The sequence below is a fragment of the Boleophthalmus pectinirostris genome, unplaced genomic scaffold (genome assembly GCF_026225935.1).
Source record: "Boleophthalmus pectinirostris isolate CB_2022bp ecotype Guang Dong unplaced genomic scaffold, ASM2622593v1 HiC_scaffold_6, whole genome shotgun sequence".
Taxonomy (NCBI): Eukaryota; Metazoa; Chordata; class Actinopteri; order Gobiiformes; family Gobiidae; genus Boleophthalmus; species Boleophthalmus pectinirostris.
The window spans coordinates 18,871,771-18,896,365 of record NW_026571447.1 but is presented as its reverse complement, the minus strand read 5'-3'; the positions used below and the strand labels follow the sequence as shown (position 1 = coordinate 18,896,365).

At 38.5% G+C, this 24,595-nt stretch overlaps 2 protein-coding genes across 2 annotated transcripts in view; one reads left to right on the top strand and one right to left on the bottom strand.

The window, feature by feature from the left end:
- The window catches only part of zfpm2a (zinc finger protein, FOG family member 2a), a 132,422-nt gene extending 128,280 nt beyond the window's left edge, over positions 1–4,142 (top strand). The window contains exons 7-8 of the mRNA XM_055163241.1: positions 82–309; positions 588–4,142. Coding sequence (XP_055019216.1) covers positions 82–309; positions 588–3,088 — 2,729 coding nt within the window. The 3' untranslated portion in view covers positions 3,089–4,142. The remainder of the gene's footprint in view (positions 1–81; positions 310–587) is intronic.
- A 352-nt stretch (positions 4,143–4,494) lies between these two features.
- si:dkey-122a22.2 (uncharacterized) lies at positions 4,495–23,259 on the bottom strand. Its single transcript, XM_020937629.2, has 11 exons — positions 23,094–23,259; positions 22,531–22,699; positions 22,368–22,439; positions 22,215–22,291; positions 21,647–21,747; positions 19,878–19,994; positions 18,888–18,962; positions 6,965–7,103; positions 5,080–5,162; positions 4,893–4,989; positions 4,495–4,794 (listed from the first exon to the last, which is right to left on the bottom strand). The coding sequence occupies exons 1-11, from the start codon at positions 23,151–23,153 to the stop codon at positions 4,627–4,629; spliced, it is 1,158 nt and encodes a 385-aa protein (XP_020793288.1). The 5' UTR covers positions 23,154–23,259; the 3' UTR covers positions 4,495–4,626.
- Between the last annotated feature and the right edge of the window lie 1,336 nt (positions 23,260–24,595).

The following is a 24,595-nucleotide window of genomic DNA, read 5'->3' as shown; positions in this document are numbered from 1 at the left end:
TCTTTATCTCTACATGTTAGAATATTAAAGTATGGGATAGATTCTGATATCACAACCTCTTTGTCCTCTCTGTCTCCTCAGAGGACATCTTCCCCTGTAAAGCCTGTGGAATCTGGTTTCGGAGTGAGAGGAACTTACAGGCCCATCTCATGTACTACTGCAGCGGGCGGCAGAGGGAGCCAGAGACAGTGGTGGAGGACAATGACACAGGGCCACACCAGACTCCCAGCACCTGTCCTTTTCCTCAGTGCAACAAGAGCTTCTCTGGAGCCCGTGCCCTGGAAATACACTTGAGCACTGCACACAGTGGTGAGTGAACGAGAAAATAACCACACAAATCATATTCATGCATGTGGTAAAATGCATTATGAAGGCACATTCATATTTTAATGAATATACTATACATGATACATCCTTTATGTGTCTGTCAGAAAATATTGCTGACATGTAGTAGTCAGGCACAGAATAATGTATAGAAGCAAATACTTTTGGCATAATGCATGAGCATGTGATTCTTCCACAGTTCACTATACAGCAGAAGTGGGAGGCAAGATTCTGAGCATTTCTCTCTTTTATCTTCTTCGCAGGTGTCAAAATGGAAGAGAGCCTCCCTCCTGGCACCAGCTTGAAATGCACAATCTGTAACTACACGGCAGATTCTCTTATTACATTCCAGCATCACATCATGTCTCACCTGTCACAGGCGGCCTTCAGATGCAATCACTGCCATATCAGCTTCCAGAGCCACAGGGAACTCTTACAGCATCAGGACTTACACGGGCATGGCAGCAAACTTCACAGAGAGGGCGATGGCACAGAGCTGTCCCCCAGGGGGCCGGAGGAGAGCCTGCAGCAGGCCCGGGCTGATCTGAACAGGAAGGACGCTCTGCTGGGGAGTCCCAAAGGGGGCCTCACCAAGGAGCCCAGCACAGACGGGGAGGCTGACAAAGCTGAGAAGAAGCCCATGCTCTCTGCTCAGAAGGGAGAGGCCCACCCAGGCAGCAAGGCCAGTTTTTCTTACACTCGGATCAAATCTGAGCCCTCCAGCCCCCGACTGGCCTCCTCCCCTGTGCAGCATAACATGCCTACATTTCCCATGGGTCCATTCTTGTCTCAGTTTGCTTTCTCCCAAGACATTTCAGTAGTCCCACAGGCTTCTGAAATTCTGGCAAAAATGTCAGAGCTAGTTCACCGGAGGCTGCGCCACGGAGGGAACAGTTACCCCCCTGTCATCTATAGCCCTCTCATGCCCAAAGGGGCCACCTGTTTCGAATGCAATATCACTTTCAGTAACCTGGACAACTATTTGGTTCACAAAAAGCACTACTGTAACAGCCGCTGGCAGCACATGACAAAGTCTCCGGACTTTTCTGCCTTGTCCGATAAGATCCCTGAGGCAGTGAGCCCCAACAGTGGACACAGTTCTGTTAGCATGTTAGCGGGCTGCCACCCAACAGAAACTGACAGCCATCTGATGCAGTCAGCCTGTCTAAACTCCAATGTGCTGGACATGATCAATGCAGGGAAAGGAGCAGATAAGGATCTAGCAGGACAGGTGAAGAAGGTCTCCACTCCGACAGGGACAGAAGACAGGCTCAATGGCAAACCATTGGAGGGAAAAAGCCCCAGTACGGGTTTAGTAGATAGCGACAATGACCCAAACAAAACAACTTGTGAAGCCTGCAATATCACTTTCAGTCGCCACGAGACCTTCATGGTCCATAAGCAGTACTATTGTGCAACACGTCATGACCCCCCCATGAAACGCATGTCTGCTAACAAGGTTCCATCCATGCAGAGGACCATGAGGACCCGCAAACGCCGGAAAATGTACGAGATGTGTCTCCCTGACCAGGAGCACTCAAGACCTCCTATTGGACAACCAGGTTTCCTGGGTGTTCCTCCAATGAACCCTTGTACATCCCAGGAAGCTGTAGACAACATCACTGATCGGTTCCACCCGCGCTGTGACCTGTTCCCCAGCATGGTCCCCAAACACCTGGAGGCCTCTCTGACTGTCACGAAGCCTATTCTTCCCACCAAATGCAGTACAACAGAGCAGCAGGAAATTGATGCTCCAATTGATCTGAGCAAAAAGTGTTCACCAGGTTCTGACAAAACATGCATCTCCCCAAAAAGACTCTTGGATTATCATGAATGTGCGGTTTGCAAGATAAGTTTTAATAAAGTGGAGAACTACCTGGCACACAAACAAAACTTCTGTCCTGCTGGAGCTCAGCCACAACCGCCACAGCCACAAGCACACAATGAGGCTGGCAGTCTCGACACAACTATATTTACAGATGTGAAGAGTGAAGCCAATAACAATCCCGATGACACATTTGATAAGAGCCCGGGCAAATGTGAGAAGAATGCCAATGGAAAGGTGCTGGTGCAGAATGGAAACATGTTCCCCCCTCACCTGGGGCCTGTCCCAGGACTCAAGCCTTTTGCTGAACCCCAGCTCATCTCTTCAAAGGATGAGAACAAGAATGTGTTTCTGCCTCACTGCCTTTATCCTGGGGCAATAAAAAAGGTTAAAGGTCCAGAGCAAATATCCCCTTATTTTGGAATAAAGCCCACTGATTATGGGTCTGCAGGGGGAGCAGGGCAGGGGGAGCTCATGGAACAGGAGCAGAGTGTGAATGGAGGCAGTACTACTGTTGGAGGGGACACAGGAACAACTCCCCAGCAACCTGCCTCCAACGGCTGCCCCCACCCTGGCAAAGAGCCTCTTCCTCTGATGCCCAAAAATCGCAGCATGGTCATTGTCAACGGGGGACACAAGCCAGAGGACTGTTCAGACACGGCTCCTCCACAGCAGGAGAACCAGCCTCAGCCTGAGGGCCAGCCCCCCAGTGCCTCTCCCACGTGGGCCAGTGAGAACCAGAGCGACACCAACGAGAACATGTCCCCCTCCGCCAAGTCCCCGAGTGAGGAGGCAGTGCCCACCGTTAATAAAGGCGTGAACGGAGCTGGGAGTGGAAAGTACTGCCGCCTCTGTGACATCCAGTTCAACAATCTGTCAAACTTTATAACTCATAAGAAGTTTTACTGTTCTTCACATGCGGCAGAGCATGTAAAATAAGTGCAGAAGAACACAAACTGTTACCCTCCTTTGCCCTAATATTCCCTTGAACTTTGACTCCTTTTTCCTCTTTGTTTTGGTACACTGTTGTGTCTGAAATAGTGCATCATGCAGTGCTATCTGCTGCTTGTGGACAATCAAGAGAAGCTTCTTCTTTCATTGTTTTAAGACTTAAACATGCAAAACCATTGGTTAAAAAAGAAAGAAAAATAAATCAAGAATACTATTGGTGCCACTTTCACATTAATTTATTTTACAATCAGTATTAATAGGAGTAGTGATCTTAATTTAAATTCAAAATGAAATTTATATCAGAGTTGTTTGTAATGTTATTGTATAGTCATTCTTGTGTAGCACACATATTGTTTACACTGTATTGTAGGCTCAATGAAACAATAGACAATACAAAATGAGATGCATTTTAGACACAAAATAGCTACTGAGGCACTTGTGTATTCTTTTTTGCTGAACCACTTTCTGTATATGCCCAAAATGTCACTAGCAGATGTTACTAATGACATGTTACTGACATGTTACAGCCTTCAGTATCAGTCTGAGGGCGATCAGGCACTACCCTGCACATGACCTGGGGCATATACACTTGGCTTTGCATACATCTGTGGCTGTTTGTCCCTGTCTTTTTTCTTCAACTCAGATGTGGATGTTTTCATGAGGATGGCAGCATTCTTGTATAGTACTTGTATTTCTGTTTGATGATACACTTTGGTCTCCCTTTTTGAATTTTGCTCTCAATGCAATACTTTGTAAATGAGGGAACATTACTGAAAGCAGTATTATGATGGGGACTGTGCATATAATTATTTGTAACCCCAAAGGGAAAAAAGAATTTAAGTTTATTGCTGGTGGACGGGTGGGAGGTCAGTGGGGATACTGATGTAAAATGATCATTCCAATGTCCTGACTGTGGGAGAAAATGTTTCTTAAAACGTTGTTGCTATGCATGTATATGGATGGAATTAAATTCCAGATCTGTTGGAAATTTTTATTTTGATGTGGTGTCATAATTAAACTTAAATCCTCAGGATAAACACATCTCAGTGGTCTTTTTTAATTTGTATTATTCATCAGATCTGATGTGCATTAATCTATAGGTCTGAGATCAGAGACATGTGGCATTTGTAAAGAACAACAGAGTATTGATTATATTTCCTTGTGGACTCAGGCTAGGGATAAATGCTTAACTGAGGGATGGAGCTTTTTAAAATTTCCAACAATCTATGAAAGCCTATTTAACGTTTTGTAAATATTATGATACTGTTAGCTTATTTTACAACTTGTGAATAAAGAACAAACAACAATTATTGCATAGTGGGCTCACTGGGCTAATTTTCATATGTACCTCTTAACTGCATAAATATAATAACTCGTAAAAAAAAAAAAACAAGAACAATCAAGAAAATTTTTTTAATCATGATTTTTAAAAACAACAATGTCTGTATCTGCTGTAACACTGGAGCGTGAGACAATGTTGTTACAGCAGATATTTATCAGATATTATATTGACGTATTGGCAGAGTCTATGCACTGAAGTGGTTGGCTTGTCTCTGGTTGACTAGCTTCCTCAGGTGTTGGCTGATGGCAGATGGCTCCTTGTAGATCATTCGTCGGTCAGCTCCTTTTATGTGAATGTGATTGGCTGATGGGTATGAAACCTCCAGAAACTTCTTTTGAAGCTTAGCCACCATCTGGTGCAGAAAAGAGTTGGTTATAGACCATTATTACCACATATTCAGACAGTGAATGTCTACTGAACCATAGTAGGCTCCATTGTGAAAAGGCTCACCTGGTTGAGCTGTTCTGGCATTTCTTGGTCAAAGTGATCTCCGGTGATCACGGTCACAGATGTCCTACTGGAGAGGGGTTTAAACTTTGAAATGTCTCTAGGGAAGAAATGCAAAAAAAAAAAATAATCAAAATGATAAGAATTGATATTTACTAAAAGCTAACATAAAAATTGAACTTTTCCTTACTGTACTTGGGCTGCACTTTCATTCAGAAAGTAATGCTCATCCACAGCACTGCTCTGATGGGCAGGATTACACAACAGGTATTTCTAAGAAGAAGAAAAATAGATTCACTCATTAAAACAAGAAACCCTGTCATGAACACACCACATCAACATGAGATCTCACTGTATACCTGTATGTGCATGGACTCTGACTCTATCTTGGTTCACACTGTAAAATATGCTAACTCATATGTATGGAGAGGAACCAATGAACCCATTTTTGACTTTTCTCAATTAGATACATGTTGAAAGAACATACCACTAAGAACACGACTTTATGCTCTGTTGACTTTTGGTGTGTTTTTTCCAGTATGTACATTATTCTAACCTTCAGAATCCTGTCTACCCAAACCTTGTTTTGTCCTTAGAGATTTCAAGCACAATGATGTCCTCATCTCCTTGGCAACTGTAATACTTGAAAAGCTAGGACTGACATCACTTGTGCCATCATATGTGGGTGGCTGGCAGCAGCAGACAAGGCTGTCCCTGTTTTACTCTATACTGGATCATATGAACAGATGTTGATGAGTGAATGTATGGCGCCAGTATAGAAAAATATTCTGAGGTACATTGTGCTCTTCCTCACAGTGATGAGTTAAAGATTTGCTAAATTCATGGATACTCAAAATGCTGGCTCTATGTAATTCACACTCACATTAGTGGCACTCGTAAAACCCGTAAAATAAACTGAAATAAACTGAAGGATACAATGGTACCACAACACTTTTTGAGTTAGTACTTACCAAGTCTGTAAGGCAGAAAAAAATAAATACATTTTCATAGTTTTGGTAAACATTTGTGTCATTTCACAATAGCTGTTACGACTTGGTAATAAAATAAAACTAAAATTGAAAAGAACTTGATAACCTCCAAATAAACAATCCCACAGTCCCCTGAGGTGGCAACCAGATTGCACAAGATAACTTAATTTCTTAGGGGACTTTTCAAAGTAAATAGACAAATGAAAAAAATAATTTAAGTCCACCTGAAGTGTCAGCTACATGTCATATAATATATATGAATAAGAGTGGACCAAATTGAGAGTGTAAAGAAGAATATAAACATTCTTGTATAAAACTTGACTCAAATACATGTTTAAAAAGCTTGTATCTTATATTCTTACAGCTTATTTGACTTGAACTCCACAACCTGTCAAAAAACTGCATGTACAATACAGTGTCATTGTCAGTGTAAAAGCTTAAATTTTCATTTATTATAAAAAGGAAGTCATGTCATATCATGCCAAATTCAGCCTCTTACAAAATGAAAACAAACCATCATCCTCCCCATCTCCAGTCATTACTCTTGCACTAGCACCATCCTGTGGCCAGATTAGAACTATGAGACAAATGCATCTAAAACACTTCATACAAAATAGTTGTTGTTTTTTTTTGTCAGTACAGCACACAATTTAAAAAGTTCAAATATTCAAATGGGATTTAAAAATTCCACATAATACCAGAAAACACTGCTGAGTGTTCCTGTTATGTCATTTAATATTGGGATTTCTGCACACATGGATGAATAATGCTGTTATTTTAAAACAGTCTGTGTAAACCTTCATGCGTCAGGTAGGTCAATCAAATAAATCAAATTTAATTCTTACAAATAGATACACCACTTTTGTTTCAAAAACCAAAAAAGTTGAGAAAAAAAGGTGTAATAGCAATAGTAGTAATAGTATTAGTGGTACTAATGAGCGTTATTTTAGCAATGAAATCAGAAATATTGGTAGTATACATAATAGCAGCGATAGAAGTTAGAAACACTAGCAGTAGTGCTGAAACAAAGTAAATGTATGTACAAAGTAAATATGTGCCTCTGGGTGGGGTGCTTATGTGTCTCACCTGCCGCTGAATGACCTCCTCGGACACATTCTGGCCTCTCACAGTTGGTTCCAAAGCCCCCAGGATGATCAACATGCGGCTCAGGCCCGTGGCTGCGCAGAACTGCTTGGCTTGGAGTGATGGCAGCAGCTTCCCATACCTCAATAAACACAAACAGACGAAATAACAAAACTCATTAAACTTTGGCAACGGGCACTTCAGTCTTGTAGCCATATGGCAATTAGATTAGCCATATACCCTTGATAATACTGGCATAATGGAAGACGTGACATTCAAGTTATTTAGTGATGCAATATTAGTGAAAATAAAGAAGTTGGGCCAAAACTACCAGTGCTTTTAATTTTCTATTTAGCCTCTTCCAAATGACTTTATAGCTCTATAACTATCACAGTTGTCACATTTTCCAGTTTTTGTCCCTGAAGACTGCCACCTGCTAGTGCTGGAAAGAAAGTCAGTGACAGTTTGTGTATAGAAAAACATTGCCATAATGCCATAAGTGTGTCAAGACATTAAGACTCGTCACTCCATGTGCAAATTAATACAGTGAGTTTCAGTAAAGTTAAATGTTATGACCATGTGCATCACCATTTGTGGATATTATGTTTTTGCTTTAACCACTTTCCCATACAAAATGTTATTGCATTGTCTAACACATTTCTATTCAAGCAACCTTGCTAGCACTTTCAGTTCCAATAGTTTGTTACATGGGCCTTAAAAGAATATGAACAGACTTCATTCATAGTGAGTCTTAGTAACCACTTAATCTAACTGTAGCTCAAAGTAATTGAAAATAAGTAAAAGTAATAGTTTATCTTAATAAACTCTATTTCTTCTCTACGACTTAAAGGTCATATATTATGCAAAATTGACTTTTGTGAGCTTTAAGCCATTTTAAAATGTTGTTACCTCATCAAAAACATATCCACTGTGTTGTGTTTTATTTCATTCATACATGTTTCAGTAATCCTTTATTATTAGTCTGTCTAAATCTCCAAAGCTCAAATTGCTCTGCTCCACCTTGTGATGTCATGTAGTGGTCATTTTCAAGTTAACAGCTGCCTTTTAATTTAGGACTTAAATTATCCAAATTATTCTAGTGTAGGTGTATGGAGATGGAAAACACTTCCTGTATTACCAAAAGATATTAAGGTGGACCAGAGTGAACCAGAGTGTTTTCTGTTTGAGAGATGAACTCGGCCTAAATATGCAGGGTTTGTGTGTTAAACATGTGTAAATGAAACAAAACACAACTCCAGGTATGTTTTTGATGTGGAAACAACAGATCAGAAAATAGTGTAAAATGGGCCCTTTAAGTGTTCTTGTTTTTTTAAGATAGTGTATTATAAAGTGGTACCACGTTAAATATTACTGCATACAGAAGCTGCAGTTTGAGAGATCCTTCATACACATAATTCTTGCTGCCAAATGTATAATTTTATGCCCCATACAGCCTTACCACTATGAAATTATTCCAGCTAGAACCATGAAAGCTGCTATACTAGGAATATTTGGTAATGTCTTTTTTGACACAAAATCTTAAAGTTTCTCTCTTGGAAACATTTGCCTAGGGAATGAGAAATGCTCTTTTTTGGCAGATGACAGAAGAAGAGCAGTGGGATTTTGTAACTCAGGAGGCCCAATCGGTCTCGGCTCACTGGTGCTCTGAATTGCCTGGTCTCAGCCTGTGGAGCCCAATCAATAGTGCACTATGCCTGCTGCTGCCATGACGCTGCAGCGCTGTCTTCCCAACATGAGTTAGATCTGCGACAGACAGAGACTCCTGCCCTATGCTGATCTAAACCACTCAAAAAACATGTGCACTGTTCATTATCACTAGGTTTGGTGTAAGGGCAGAAATGCTTCTTGGTAAAACTTTTTACACTCCAGAGGTAAGGTATGCAATTCCACAGGTGTTAATATGCTTAATGGTCAGGGTCAGTTTTATTTATATATAACTGCTTCATATGTGGGACAAATTAAATTGAAAAAAATGCAAAAGAAAATACACAAAAGAATGCAGATAATGTTAAGTATTTATTAAAAAAAAGTTAAAAATGCAACACAACAAGTCAGAACAAATGTATGTTTCAGGTGCATGTCTGACATTCAGGGTTAAGTTCCAAATTTTGGGAGAGGTCTTCAAGATCTGTGCACAATAAAATAACTATTTACACCTCCCACTTTTCCTATTGTGGTGTGCATAAATTATGGCAAAACCAAAATTGGAACATAAGTAACCTTAGAGGTTAGAAATCAGGACTATGTGCAATTGTAGCAATTGTGCCTTCTTCACTAACTCTATTTATTTAAACTAGTATTAATTGCTTTTACTACTAATTAGATGTAGTATATTTTCTTAGTGTTAGGGTCACGGTCTGGTCACTCATGTTCACTCACTAGAAGGACTGGGATGAGACATGAGATTGGGTCCACAAGAACAAGACAAAATCTATAATTAAAAAAATATGTTGTTGAGTTCACAATTTTGTCCACACAATTCTACTTTTTATTAGATATTTTTGCTGTCATAGCATTCTTTTTATTCTAAACTACAGTGTCTTACGAAATGTAACTTACCAGTGCTTGACCTTTTTTTCTCTGCCAAATGTAAACACAAAGAAAAAAATATAACACAAGATAATTGTCCACATGTGGGCCCAATCTTGTGGTGATCTTGCTTGAGGAGATCTTGTCCCATCTCAACTCACTAGACAGCAGATATAATGCATTTGTGTAACTCTACTCTACAAACTGAGGCTGTGCTTTGCTCTGCTGATTTCACAGAGTATACGGTGCGGCTGTGCTATCAGGCTGCCATCATAAACATGTACTTTTCATGTGTAAAAAGAAGCCATTTCACCTGTTGTTGATATGACATGTCTCTACCCTGAGCCTCTGCTTCGATGTACGTTTTGATTGAAGTGATAAGGTCGATAGAACACGCACAGACTGAATTTTTCATCTGCTACAAATGGCTGTGTAAAGATAACATATCGAGCATATTCATGTTCAAGTGAAGACTCCAGCAGGTCAATAATAGATAGATATACACTCACAGACAGGAGGAAGATGGACGAACAAAACCTACAAGCACTGGGTTATATGATAAACAAATTCATATTTTCACCCTCATATTAACCTGATCACAATGTTTATTCAATTTTATTTCGGCTTACTAAATAAAAAATAAAAATAGCTGAAATATTCATTTCATATACATAAATACAATTGTTCCATTTATTCCTCCAAAGTCTGACTTCTGCTGCACGCTATACTGGCAGAGGATTGGCTATAAACCTCTCCACAAAATGACCCAAGGATATCTTTGACAATTGCAAATGGTTGAATTTCGATTTGATTAATTGCCCATCTCTCCAACTATGTATGCCAACACCAGGAGTTAATCTGGACTAAACCAGAACTAAACCAGGATTACACCAGAGCAAGAGGAATAACCAAGATCATATTTGATGAAACTTTTTAAGTCAGACCCCCATAGAGTGCCATTTTGACATGTTCATCTTCCTGCCACAGTTTTCCCCTGGAGTCTTCCTGGCACTTTAATTTATACCTATACCTTTTCAACTTGCCTCATAGGTGACAACTTCTCTTTGCACTTTCCTGTCAAACTTCTCTTATAGCTTGATTCCAAAAAATAATAGCAACAAAAATTAAATAAATAAACTCGCCACTTATCAGCCCGCCAGTCCGAATCTGGTCAAATCACTCCTAGGTCTGGCACTGCACATTATTTCAAGGATTCTCCAGCCACCTGTCCTATTCCCTTTTTCCATTTTTAATTCTGCCCCGCAGTGAGGATTATGCGAAGCAAGGCATGCGTGTCAAAGGGAAATTTAGTGGGTAAAGACAGCCCAGATTGGCGGGGATGAATTAAACAGATAACAGAAAGAGACGATGGGGTGTGCATGTGTGCATGTGTGTATGTGTCTATGTTGATGTGGGGACATGTAGAGCAAAATGCCTCACCGATGTTGGTCATTTCTGAAGGGGTTCTTTTTTTTTCTCCCCCCCACAGGAGCGCCCAGGCAATATCTAAATTAATAAAGTGATGAAATGAGTTTGTGCCGTGGACTTTCTGCTGTTTGACTTTCCCATCTGGATTAGTGCAGGCTGAATGGACGCTCTGTTACTTTTGTTACAACTGCGCAATTCACTGTCGGAATTTGGCCCAGCGCTGATAAGACTTCCTCCTCCTCCTCCTCCCTCCCTCCTCATTTCCATGTCATTCCACATGCAGGGCCGCGGTTACCTGAGAGGCCGCTCACACACAAAGCGGGCGCCATTACACAAGCTCCTGCAGACTATTACAACGAACCAGGGACGCTTAAACACTGGATATTACATGGGGCTCACCCAACTCTTACAGCTGCAGACGCTTTTAAACACTTGTTCAAGCAAAAGCCAGCTATAAGCACAGAAGAGGATGTGTATGCAGGTGTGGGAAGATGTGTAATGAGAACTATACAGTAAAGACAAAGTAAGCCACATTGTTTGGCTATTTTAAATTAATATTTGCAACTAATATGTATTTACATCTTAATATGTAGAAAAATTATTCTATTAAGATATAAGCTCCCTTTGTAGGCTACATAACCACTCATTCATTACTTACGTGAATCGGTAGAGATTTACAAAGGTGAACTATTCAATTAATCAGCTTTCCAGCACTGATAGATCTAATATAACATAACAATTCATGCATCTGCAATGACAGGCCAGGACCCCTACTGAAAAATGATATTGACATTTGTACTAACTGGAAGTTGCAAAACATTTAAACATCTGATTTCACTGTATTTAGTTGAGAAGTTTATTGTGTAATTTGAGTTTTTATATATATTTGAAAATTAGGTTTTCCACTAATCTTGCTATGCCCACTTTGGGAAACTCTGATTAAATAGTTAGGATTCACATCTCATGACAATAACATGGGACTGATTCCAGTCTTTCTGTTGGAGTTTACATATTGCAATGATTTCATCCATGACAATAAAATAAACCTTAAGAGCGCCCTCTGGGGAATTCTAAGTTGCACAAATTCTCTTCTGGACCTGTACCCGATCAATGTAAAAATTCTGACTTGGCCTCCACCCTCAATATGAACAAAGAAGGAAGTTATTTGGCAAAAAAGTCACATTATACCACTTTATTCAGTATATATCCATTAATGATACATTCAATTAAAAACATACAAATACTAATATGAGACTATGTAATCCCTAATTGCTAATATGATATTTGAAATCAATCACCATATTTAACTCCAACTCTAACTTATCATTTGTATGTATCTATACTTCTCATACTTACTATAATTATATTTCTGTCAACATCACTAGTACAATCTCCAAGCATAAGAAATGTACTGCCCCAATTGCAACTAAATATGTCAGGTTGTAATCAACATGTAATACACTCAACTACCACAAAGTGTCATTCTTGCGCCACAGCTGTAGAGGTTTTCTTTCTGCTGAGGCCTTTTCCTCTCTGCATCAATACTATAGATTACACTGGGGTAAACACAGTGGGACCATGGCAGCCCTGCTTCATTAGTGGAGCGTACAGCAATAGTTACGCTTACAGTGGTTCTAATTACAATTAATTGGCATTCCTGACTGGTCTGAAGTTCTCTGAATGAGGAGGAGCAATGGGGGAAGGGAGAGCGCTGAGTCAGAGAGAACTGAGAGAAGACTGTTTGGGGGCTATTAAAGAACCATGAATTACATCCCATTTGTATGTATAGAAAAGTACTATATATTCAGTTCATAAATCCTTTAATGCTGAATTTAGTTTACCAGGCTCAATGTTACTGACACAGAATACTGCAAAGTGCTCAATTAAATTAGCATAATTTTATAAACTATCATTAGGTATCCACTCAATTGTTTTCATTTTAAATGCTGATGGAGACAACTACATATTTACAAGAAGGAAAAACATTAACAAGTCTCAACTGGAAAATTAGAAGAGAAAACGGTCCCAGGCACAAGTTGAAGTACCTTCCTTCAAGCATCTTTTAAGACTGAAACTGTAATAACTTTAGTAAACACAATAAACCCATGCTCAGAAACAACCAAAACAACACACAACCTTCTCCACTAAATTTACACACTGAAAATGTATGAACAGCAATTACTGAGCTGAAAAAGAATACTGGTTATGATACACATATTGCAACAATTTAGGGCAACAATAAACACAAATGAAAAAATAGATATATTATTAAATATGTTAAATAATGTCATTACCTACAACCCTTTTACAAGAGGAAAGTGTCCGCAATTGACAAAATGCAATTTAAGCAGGTCACTGATGTCCAAAAAGTACAGCCTTTTTGAATCAGAAAATATGGACAAACTTAGGTAGCAGGATTTGATTAATTGGTTTGGAAATAGTACTAGCATCAGTGTAAGACTCGGACTTCACTTTAAAGACTAAAAATTGACAAAATATGAGCTCTTAACATTTTGTGAATCCATCTTAATATGTCACCATTTAAAATTTATGCAGGTCTAAGCTGATACCACTAGAGAAGAAGAAAAGGAGTGTAAGCCAGTACACATCAGTGAGGGGGAGAGATTATATTATGTCTGTAAATCTGTCCACTAACAAAGAACTGTGTGGATGAATAAAAACACCCCTGCTGTCCCCTGTGTTAAACACTGTCTGGCTCATAAATCAACCTAAAAGCAGCAGTAGTGTGTGAGCAGTCGTCAGTCAAAATGGCATACGCTGAATGTCAGACAGAACAGGAGCCAGGAGGGACAAACCAGGACTATCTGCTCCGTATAGAGACAGCCTGGTGATGTGTGGTATGTGTATAGATACAGTGTACATGTTTATGTGGGGGCACATGGAGCCTCGATGGGCATATTAATGACCGCTGGGATGATGAATGGGACGCTGGGTGTCAATTTCATTTTGAACCTCATAACTCAATCAGGGATCTACCCAGGGCCTGTGCCACAGCTGTGCAGCCCACGCCGAAGACATTTTCTCACAGCTCTTTGGCAAATACTGGTTCAGTTTTTTACTTTACTTTTTTCCTCTACTGGAGTGAAGCACCGAGCATCCAAACTATAATACATTTGAAAAAGACATGAAAAAAAGCAAGGGAACTTTTTGTCATATGTGTTTCCATTGTGAACTCAGCACATGGTATACTAAACTTTATACTATACTAAAATGCCATACTATACTACTCACACAGCCCTCAACCATTCTGAACATATAGTCAATGTGTGGTCTGATGGCATATACCACTCCTGAGCTTTAAGTCATGTTGTACCTAATCAAAAACATACTTGGAGTACTGTTTTGTTTTGTTTGCACATGTTTGAGCAATCATTAGTTTGTCTCTAAAGCTCAAGATGCTCGGTTCCACCTTGTGATGTCATGAAGCAGTAGTTCACAAGTTACCTTTAACTTTCTGTTCAGTAGAGATCGGAAATTCCAGGGCTGAAAGTATCCAAATGATTCTAGTAAAGGTGTATGGAGTTCAAAAACTCCATAGACCTTTCCATTTCTCCTTCACCAAAGAAAAGAATTCAGCCTAAATCTGCAGGATCTGTGTGCTAAACAAATATGAATGAAACAAAACACAAGTCCAGGTATGTTTTTTTATGAGGAAACAACATTATAGTATAGATAAGAAAATAGCACAATATGGGCCATTTAATGAACATCCAACATATAATACAAAAATATGTGACAAAGTGAACAAGCAACCATACCAACAGTAAATGATGAACGGTAACTACAGTGACTCACTTTTATTTTACCAACTTATTGCTAGCTATGATTCACCAGCCCTTGGTAAGCACGTACATGTACTGTAATGTTTTTCCCCAATTTAAAATTTTGAAGTGGTAGGAGTCGTGACAGTCTTGAAATTTTGAACAAGCAAACTACCTTGCAACATTACCATTCAATTTCAATTTTCCGGTGGCCAAATAATCCTCGCAGCCCAATACTAAAATTGAGTAGCGTCTTTCCCAGAGGAGAAAGACTTGGTTCAGCTGCTTATTAAACCAATATTACTGGAAAAATCTGTATATTTAACTGTCTGCTTATATGTGAGAGTAAGGGATATAAGCTGGTTCTAAAATCTGATTAACATTACAGAAGTCAGCAATCAAACACTTTGATGTTCTGTTCTAGTTCAGTCATAGACATAACAAATAAAAACATGCTTTATGTAAATGGTTTTAAGATAAAAAAATAAATAAAAAATACAATTCTCAGTTGGTTGATAAATTCATTGTGTTAACTTCACTCAACTTCAACTACCAGCAAATACACAGACACTTACTGTGCAACAAAACACATGCAGGAACAAATCATCTGTTTTTTTTTTTTGTTTTTTTTGTTTTGTTTTTTTGTGAGGGAAGTCAGAATATCCGGTTGTGGTTCATATCTCATTAACATGACAAAACAAAAACAGATTTGTACTGAACATATACAATAAAAACAAAGCACATTTGCAAAGTGCTGTCTGCTGGATTTAAAACCATATTATTGTTGAAATAACAACAAGATTCATCTCTGTGTGATGACGCACACTGCTTTCAATGGGACTCATAAAACAAAGAGCGACAGGCGCGTTAGTCAAACACTGGCTGTTCTTCTGAATGCAATTTGCCCAGACTTATGCCAGGGCTTCTCCTAATCCCCTGTAGCATGACCAACCGCTTGAATTTCCATCAGGAAGCATTAACCAAAACCCAGGAGGAAATGAGACGACTCCACAAAGGCTGCAAAAGATATCCATAGTACGACAGATGACCTCAATACACAATGCAACAGGAACAGAAGACTCCTTTCACATATTTGCACATAGAAGTATGAAGGCAGCAAGTCAGTTAGCAGGATGTTACAGAACTGTATATTGTGTATTAAACTAATGTATGAGTATGGTATTATAATTTTAAATGTAATACGTAATGCTCTGTGTATGGCATGTTCAATACACAGTACAGTTAACATAGGAATCATAATATATTTATTGGCACTGCATATTTTATTATTAATTACTAACTACACCTTTCAGATTCACCCATTTGTGATCTCTACTGCAGATAAAACAGTATGCACTTAAATATTTGGCATAGTTTTTCCATTGGGTTCATGCCAGCACTTAGTACATTTATGGCAGTATTATTTATTTCCAAGTTTTGTTTAGAGGAGGGGTTGTGACATCTGGACAGATTTTGTATTTTGTAATGTATAAGCAACATTTCTACAATATGTATGGTTGCTACTTCACTCTAGAAAAAATGAGATAATCAAATAGTTTTCTGAGAGAGAGAGAGAGAGAGAGAGCCCTTGCTTCATTTCCATCATATAGAATAATAGAATTGTAGCAATGCTGTCATACACTGAAATGAACGTCTATTAATCAGCGGGTAATTGGACACATAGCCCTGATAGATGGAGCTGCTGCACTTTGAGTCACGTACAAATTGGCCATTTTCAGGGAACCATTTCTTATCTGCCTTGACTGATGGTTACATAACCTATGAGCTCATGCTGTTGGACAGAAGTACAAAAGTCATGAAACTAAGCCACACCAGATTAGCCTTTTTAGCATATCTTTCTCAATACCATCTTTGACTCCCATGCCGTATTCCCGGTGATGCTGGAGGATTAGGGAAGACACATAAAGATAGTAATTTGATATGCTCCCCACTTATTTCTTTCAGCTGCTGCCTTGGTTCCATTACAGCAAAACATATATATGTATGTATATCTCCAGATTCCATTATATGAATGCATCCTTTTCTCACACACCAATTAACTCTAAGTGTCGTTTTTTTTAGTCTTATTTTTGGACTCACCTACAGGCTTTCTACTTGTCTGTTCCTGCGTCCATAAGCCCTGTCCAAACTTTAGTCATCAAACAATAATTATTTCCCATCCAAAGACCATCTAAGATTAGTTGTCCCTCTATACCAATATTCCCCAAGAAAACTTCTGTGCCATCTAAATAACTGCATTACATTACTAAATATAGCCTAATGTAAAGTATAAAATAAACACCATTCAAAGATAAATAGTTAGAGATTAACCTGCCGCAGAACACCACAGCTAAAATGTATTACTGATTACACCTATAAACAATATGAATTAGCACTGTGTATTGCGATGCACAGATCCAGCTTTTTCAGTTCTGATAGTGATTTAAATAGTATCGCATCAAATATTTGCCCATACTCAGTGTCAAACAATAACAGCGCAGAGACTAAAAATTGTATTTAAAATCCTTAAAACAAAAGTATAATAAGATACAAAAGATCCGCATGTGTTACAAAGCTTTGTGTGAATGCAAATACAAATATTGTGAGTCTTTCTCTACAACCAGTCCAACAACCAGTAAATACTTATTACATCGGCTGAACCGATATTTGAAGCTGATATCCGATTCAGCTAATTTTTCAGTAGCTGATATCCCATACTAGTATTGTATTGGTGCGTCCTTAGAATTAGCTTTGCGTAATCGTCACTTTTACCAACAGCCCTCCTTCATGGAATCTTCTTTATCAAGCGCCAGTCCCCTTCATAGAATCATTAATGTACAATGAGATATATTCTAAGGCAATGACTACCACTTGACATAGACAGTATCTCTCCCCGGAGGATTAAAGCTGTGTTATTAGACTTTCTGTCAGTCAGGACCAACCACCATCTCAGCACCCTGCTCTCATCCACATCTGTTTCATGCTATAAGATTGTGAACGGCTAATGAGCTTCTTTGGCCTCCAATTAATCAGGCTAATGAGTCCCACCCAGCACAGATAATCAAGTGTCTCTGGATTCTTGCTGTAGAAGCCAATACAGAGAATTTAGATACTGGTTTGTGAGTAAGTCAAGTTGTGTCATCTTTTTAAATTCTTCTCTTCAATGTGTCCTCTATGGCTCGTTATCACATTTTTCAGGGAGCTTAATATTTTAACATTTTAATTTTTTCATGTAAATTTTTCCCATGTATACTGAATGTTTAAACCTACATCATTTCAGAGGCCACTGAACTGAAATGGTCTTCAATCAGAACTTGTAGTGGAAAAAGTAAAACAGCCACGAGATCACAAGTTTAAGTGTTTTCAATAGAAATATTATCTGATACTCCTCACAGGTCAAATCAATTAATGTGCTTCAAAAATGTATTGCTAACTAGTTTATGTTACATACACCAAGTTACCAGACTAGCCAGAACTACACACTTTGACAAAACTTCACAAAGATGAGGATCTGGAGCTGTATACCGTTTCCCTGATTTTAGAGGGCGTGATTGACAGGCGGATTAATCAATCAGAGAGACGCACGCTCAGTTTATGTCAAAAACAAACATGGTGGATTACACTTTAAAAAAGGGCAAAAGCAATACAAAGGACTGAGAAACAGTGCAAATGTTTGCAGAATCAACAGTCAAAGCACCAAGCTCTTACTTATCTAGATAAAAGAAGCAATATATTTTGTTCTGAATGATAAAAGAATTTTCAAGAGGTGATGTCTTCCGCATTTGAGGGACACACGCTACAACTTTGTGTGTCCCTCAACTTTGAGGGACAAACGCAGTTGAGGGACGGTCGGACCGTCTTAGTTTGGACAGAGGATTTTTATGCTCTATTGTCCGCTTCCAGTCCCTTGTGGATTTGAACAGAATATAGAAGGGACAGGCTGGTCAGGCAATCCACCAAGTACCTCAACAGATTATTTACTAAGAAAAACATTTTTTGCAAGTTAAACATTTGGATGTGGTGAAGTGATAATCAGGTTGAAACAATGTGTGATATTAATAGGTTTACAGTCTTTTGCTAGCTACTTGCTGTTGCTGACCTTGACCTTGTCTGTTTCATCACCCTCTCATTTCTGTTCTTACCCTGTAATCTTGATGCAAACTCACCAGTGCTCTTTCCATAGGTCGTCCTCAAAGATGTCCTCTGGGATGGGATCGATCATGACCAGGTGAGACACTTGCCTGAAGGACAGAGGACACAAAACAGTTTCAGATGAGGAAAGACTCATTGACTTAGACCTGACCACTTTAGCCTCCTGGCCTGGCTGTAATGACTGTTAGGTGACTACCGTCATCTCCATCCATCTTTGGTTGAATCGCTTGTGCTTTCAATAGATCCAAGGGCGATATTTCTATTGGGATAGGTGTCACCCACTCACCACCACTTAATTTTCTGCATTTAACGACAGCGAGATCAGTCCTGATTAAATACTAAATCTTTCATCCCTGGTACGACTCCTTGTCACATTTATCACACTGTTGTCTACGAGATAGTCGAGTTATGGGCGATGATGGAAATAACCATGGGAATATATATTTCTCATATTATAAAATGGTTGCATGGTGGAAATAAATGCATACAAATAATGCAAAACATATCTATGGAAAAAAAGAAAACATGGTGGAAACAAGAAATAAGAATTTAAGAAAACACAGTCTTTCTATACCATGCTGAAGACATGCATAAATAAAAGCTACTCATGATTAAACTGAGAGATCTAGACTAAATGTAAACAAATAAAAATAAATAAAAGATTACAGAAGCATTTACTTTGCAAATTGCATCTTTTACAACTCTCATTTACTTCCCATTGAAGTACCTTCTATGCAAGCAAGCCACTGTGACCACAATTTTATGTTTGTAGGGATCAATAAAGTGAAGTCTATTAATTTAATTCTACAGTTAATTCAACATACTACAGTGCACTGCAACCTACTTGAGCTGTTTTTATGCTCGAGGCAGAGTAGTCCCAACTGTTAGTTAAATGCATCACTCTAAAGGCATATTAGGCCAACCACTTTTATTTGCATTTAAGAACAATATTGCAATGTGACAATATGGTCCTCCAAAATAAAAGAGAAGTGGCTTAAACTTACACATCATGAATGTGGCTGTAGAATCTTGCATTGAGGGCCCCCAGCTCCGAACCCACCAGGATGAAAGGTTTGGTTATTTCAGCCGCCTGCAGGAGTCTGTGAAGATCATCCACCATCCTGCAAGACAACAAGCTCATCTGTCACAGTGCTAACCGGGACGAGCTGCAAACGGGGCCACAACAAGGTTTATTTATTCAGCTACCAGACCCAAACACTGGTGACATGAAAGATGAGTACAGCATGGCAACATTCATCTCATTAATTTGTAATTTCTTCATTACTGGGTTTTTAAGGACCCATGCATCAGTTCATCTGGAGTCTTTAAGATGGGCAAATATTCGTATCCAAAATGACTGTATCCAATGGTAAGGTCATTTATATTTTTCATTTCACACTAGAAAAGAATAGTCCCCAGTATAAACATCTAAACTAAACATAAACTAATCTAATAACATGAAATAAATGAAAAAGATTAAGCAGGAGCTGCTGGCTACTTTCCATAGCAGTGAAAAAGCATAAAGCAATCATAGTTAATTGCACTGAAAGTATTAAAAGCAAGTACCACTGTACAAATAAATATAAATGCTTATAATGTGACATACCAAAACCTCACATCCTCACAGAAATTATTTTCTTCATTAATTCAATACACATACTGGTAAGAAATTCCTCTATGATGACTGAAACCCTTCCATGTCTTTCCCAGGGATGCAATGAGATGTGAATCAGATAAAATCAGATCACTCACATATTTAAATTAAACATATACATAATTTTTTTTTCAGGGTTTGCAAAAGGTTAATGAGTACCTCTTATTCATTGCAAACAAAACAGGAGAACAATCACCAGTTAACTTGTATCAGAGGAAGCATCATCATTATAGGATATGCCACAGTGGCCCCTATTTGGAGAGCCATCTGTTGTCCTGGTTTTGTTGTGCTTATAAATCAACTGCAGCGTGGCACACGGAAATAAAGAGATTCAAACACTCGCATGATTTAGGTTAGCGAGTAATCAAACTCCTGTACAGTTACTGTATTGAGAAAAGTGATTGCAAGCATCTCCAATGTGCTTTCCAGGCCAGGTGCCAAGGTAAACTGAAGCGCTGCTGACCGGCAGTGTAGCATGGCTGCTCACCTTTTAGGCAGATTTAAAGCTCAACCTATAGCATAATAATGTAAAAGACTGCTTATATTCTGCTGCATTTTGAGGTATAATGGGGCAAAGCACAGTTCAGCACAGCCTGGCAGTATATCACAACTACAGGATATGGAAAATGTGTGCTGTTTGTCTTATTTGTTTTACAGTTTGTTTTATATGCAGTCATTTGTTTCATTCATAAAAGAGTGGGTTAAATATGATCACTGAATACCATCTTTTCAGTTTTGACCATTTTTTTGTAATTTGTAGAAAATTTTTTATGAAGAGGGCCCTAAATTCTGTAGACAAAAGACAAAAACAAAAATCTAATGCCAAGTTTGGGAATATTACTTGTCCACCTGTTGTGATTAGGGAAGGCTAAACACACTATGCTCATCATTTGGATGACTCAACTCAAACAGGAGTTATATCTACTGTGTTCTGTTGTAAATTAAGCCTTAACCTTTTTTTTTTTTTTTTATATAACCAGTAATCAGATATAGTCATTGTGTATCCAAGCAACAAATCCCCTCATGATTTCCTGTTAATCAATTTTATAATGTAAAATAAATGATTTACAAGTGAATATGACTGAATAACGATCAATGTCATGATTGTTTTCAGCTTACCGTCCTGTAGTGGACACTCCCCATGTTCTTTCTGTTCCTGTGGTTTCATTCTGCATTAGACGTTTGCTGAAACCCAGACCCATTCTGTCATATGTGCAAACCTAAACATTGGAACAAACATGGAAAACATAAATACCAAAAATAAATACATTCTGAAATGAAGAATGAATCAGAGGGTTCCTGACAAAAGCCGTTCCTGTATTATGTGCTTTATAGGCAGGTCTTATTGTGCATGCTGTTGTAATTTAGTTGTGTGTCAGCAAGGCTATCCTGGGCTAGTCTGTGACCTCATTTGGGTCGCGTTTCAGACAAACGACAAGGGGCAGGCTGTCAGGCCTGACTTTCTGCTACGCTGCCCCCTGTTGAGGAGAGAGGATGTGGCAGAGTTATGGGAACAAGTGTCCCTATAGGCCACTGACAACAAACAACAAGGCAACATGCGTGTGGCTGCTTACAGTGAGGTGCTAGCACGCACCTAATAAATAACATGAGCACAGACAGGATTCCATCTTACATCTGGCTTTTCAGGCAGATTTCTGTTACATAGAGTATAAAGTTACACTCTCACCTTAGTAAGTGAGGAGAGATCTTCTTGAATATGAAACCAAACATCTGAAGACATCCCAGTTGGTGCATCTAATATTACTACAAAGAAGTACATAAGATAAAAATGCACAAAATCATTGTTAACATTTATAGTAAATATACATTATGTTCTTACCAACCGGTTTCCCATGTCCTTTGCACAAGAGATGCATCTTCTGACCTAAACCAACATCAATAATCTGTCCATCTGCATGGAGTGAAACCATTACACACTTGAAATCTGGAAGTCTTTTAATACAACACAAAAATATCTGAGTATTAAACTGCATAAATTATACCTTTTGGGAGGAGCATCTGGCCTTCTCTCTGAAGTGATGCATAATTGAGAAATGGGGGAACAATGATGATTAAAAGCAGACATTTCCCAATGTTGATTATCCATGACCCAAAGGAGACTCTGGATTTGACCTCATCTGGACTATTGGGTGGGGGTCGCTCTTCGTTATTCTGGTTCAGGTTAAACATAATATAATCAATGCATATAAGGAAAGTGTCAATAATAAAATAGTGAGTAAGCTATAGTAGTCTAAACTAATAGCCTATATTTATATTTTATATATAAATAGATTATAATATTATATTATTATATTTTTTTTATATATCTGTGCCATGTCCACACATCTATTGACATAATTTTATTGTGAATCTACACAATAGGTTTGAAATACAAGTAAGCAATACGTAACATATTAGGTCGTAACCTATGTGATGAAAGTTTAAGTTTAAGGTGTCGAAACGCCTAGATTAAACTACCAGGTAATAAGGTAACGCTAGGTGTTCAGATCGTGTTATGCTAATGCCTGCTACAGCGATTGGCTGCTCATTGTGTGCCATTAATTACCTTTTTGTCACAATTGACATGATCTTTGTTTATCGTCTGAGTATCCGGTCGTCGGCGCATAATGGAATGCTTGAAGCGTAGAGGCACTGAGGTTTACATAAATTACATTCACGAAAAAATTCTTTGCTGAATGAATGAAAGCGAACAACTTCCTGGTGCCTCTACGGGAGCCGGTAAGGGAAAACTTTTGCGCAACGCTTTTAAAAGTGAATTGTAAATATCTTGAAGTGAGACTACACTTCGAAGCTGGTCGAAGCTGGTCGAAGCCAAAATAGAAGTCACGCTCCAGTCAATAAGCCAGTGCAAATGGTAAGATAAACCTAGATGACAAATTGTAAATTAGATCCTTTTCCAATAGAACATTTTAGTCATATATTGATTTTGCAGCATACAGGGAAAAATGTCATTCCTTTACCTTTGATTTGCTAGATATTAGATATTAGACTGCCAATATTAAACATAAAATTATGGAAAAATGTATGCATACATTATAATATGCATAACGTTATACATTCATCTTCTTTTAGGCTACATGTATTGGCCAGTAGGTCAACAAAGTTACAGACAGCTTTTATATTATTTTCATGCTGCAACAAAAAAACAATATGATTTTGAAATAGCCTGTTGTACAAGAATAGGTAATTCCAGAAAATACATAGATTCAATCACTGCTAAAATCCCTAGTTTGATGATATAAAGCTACGTCAACAAACAGATGCCAGCTTTTACCCTCTGCTCGTAATCCAAAGAACCAACACATGAATACCAACCAGGACATCAGTCAACCCGAAGAGCTTTTGTATATCCTGTTTGGCTATATCTAAATCTCTCAGATAAATTAGCTCTAGCTTTCATAAGTTTTTAGAGTCTTGTTTTGAAGTCCTTGTTTTAATCAAGATGAAGTGTTAGGAAATGTAATTAGTTGTTAATGTATTTACTTTTGTTTTGGTGCTTCCTCTGTTTTTGTATTTGTTTTTTTCCCAGTTTATTTAATTATTTCATACATTTTATGGTTCAATGATGATAAACAATCTGCAAATTGTTGGACTCAAACTCAATAGCTGTGGATAAGGTTTGCATTAGAGCCCGACCGATATGGATTTTGTTGTGGCCGATATGATACCGATATAATGATAGTTGGAGCTGCCGATAGCCGATATAATCACCGATATATTTAGTGATGTAAAAATTCACTGTAAATCTTGAATTATTTAAAAAAAACTTAGGTTTGACTCTTGTGGATTTTAAACTGGGTTTATTTAGGCAACATTTATTGTTATTCTGCCTCTTTACATGAAATGTCATAGGACTAAAGCAGGTCTAAGGCAGGTCTAAAGCAGGACTAAACCAGAACTGAACCAGCACTGAAAAAGCACTAAACCAGGACTATAACAGATCTAAACTATGTGCAAAACAGAACTAAACCAGAATTTAACCAGGACTGAGTGTCGGGACTCGGTCTCTATCTCTCTCCCTCTCTCGACCCCAAGATTAGTCCTGGT

Coding starts and splice junctions, on each gene's coding strand:
- si:dkey-122a22.2 (XM_020937629.2), bottom strand. CDS start 23,153: ATGCGCCGACGACCGGATACTCAGACGATAAACAAAGATCATGTCAAT. Junction 19,995..21,646: donor GGAGTGTCCACTACAGGACG/GTAAGCTGAAAA, acceptor GTTGTCTTGCAG/GATGGTGGATGATCTTCACA. Junction 4,990..5,079: donor GAAAGTGCAGCCCAAGTACA/GTAAGGAAAAGT, acceptor TTTCTTCCCTAG/AGACATTTCAAAGTTTAAAC.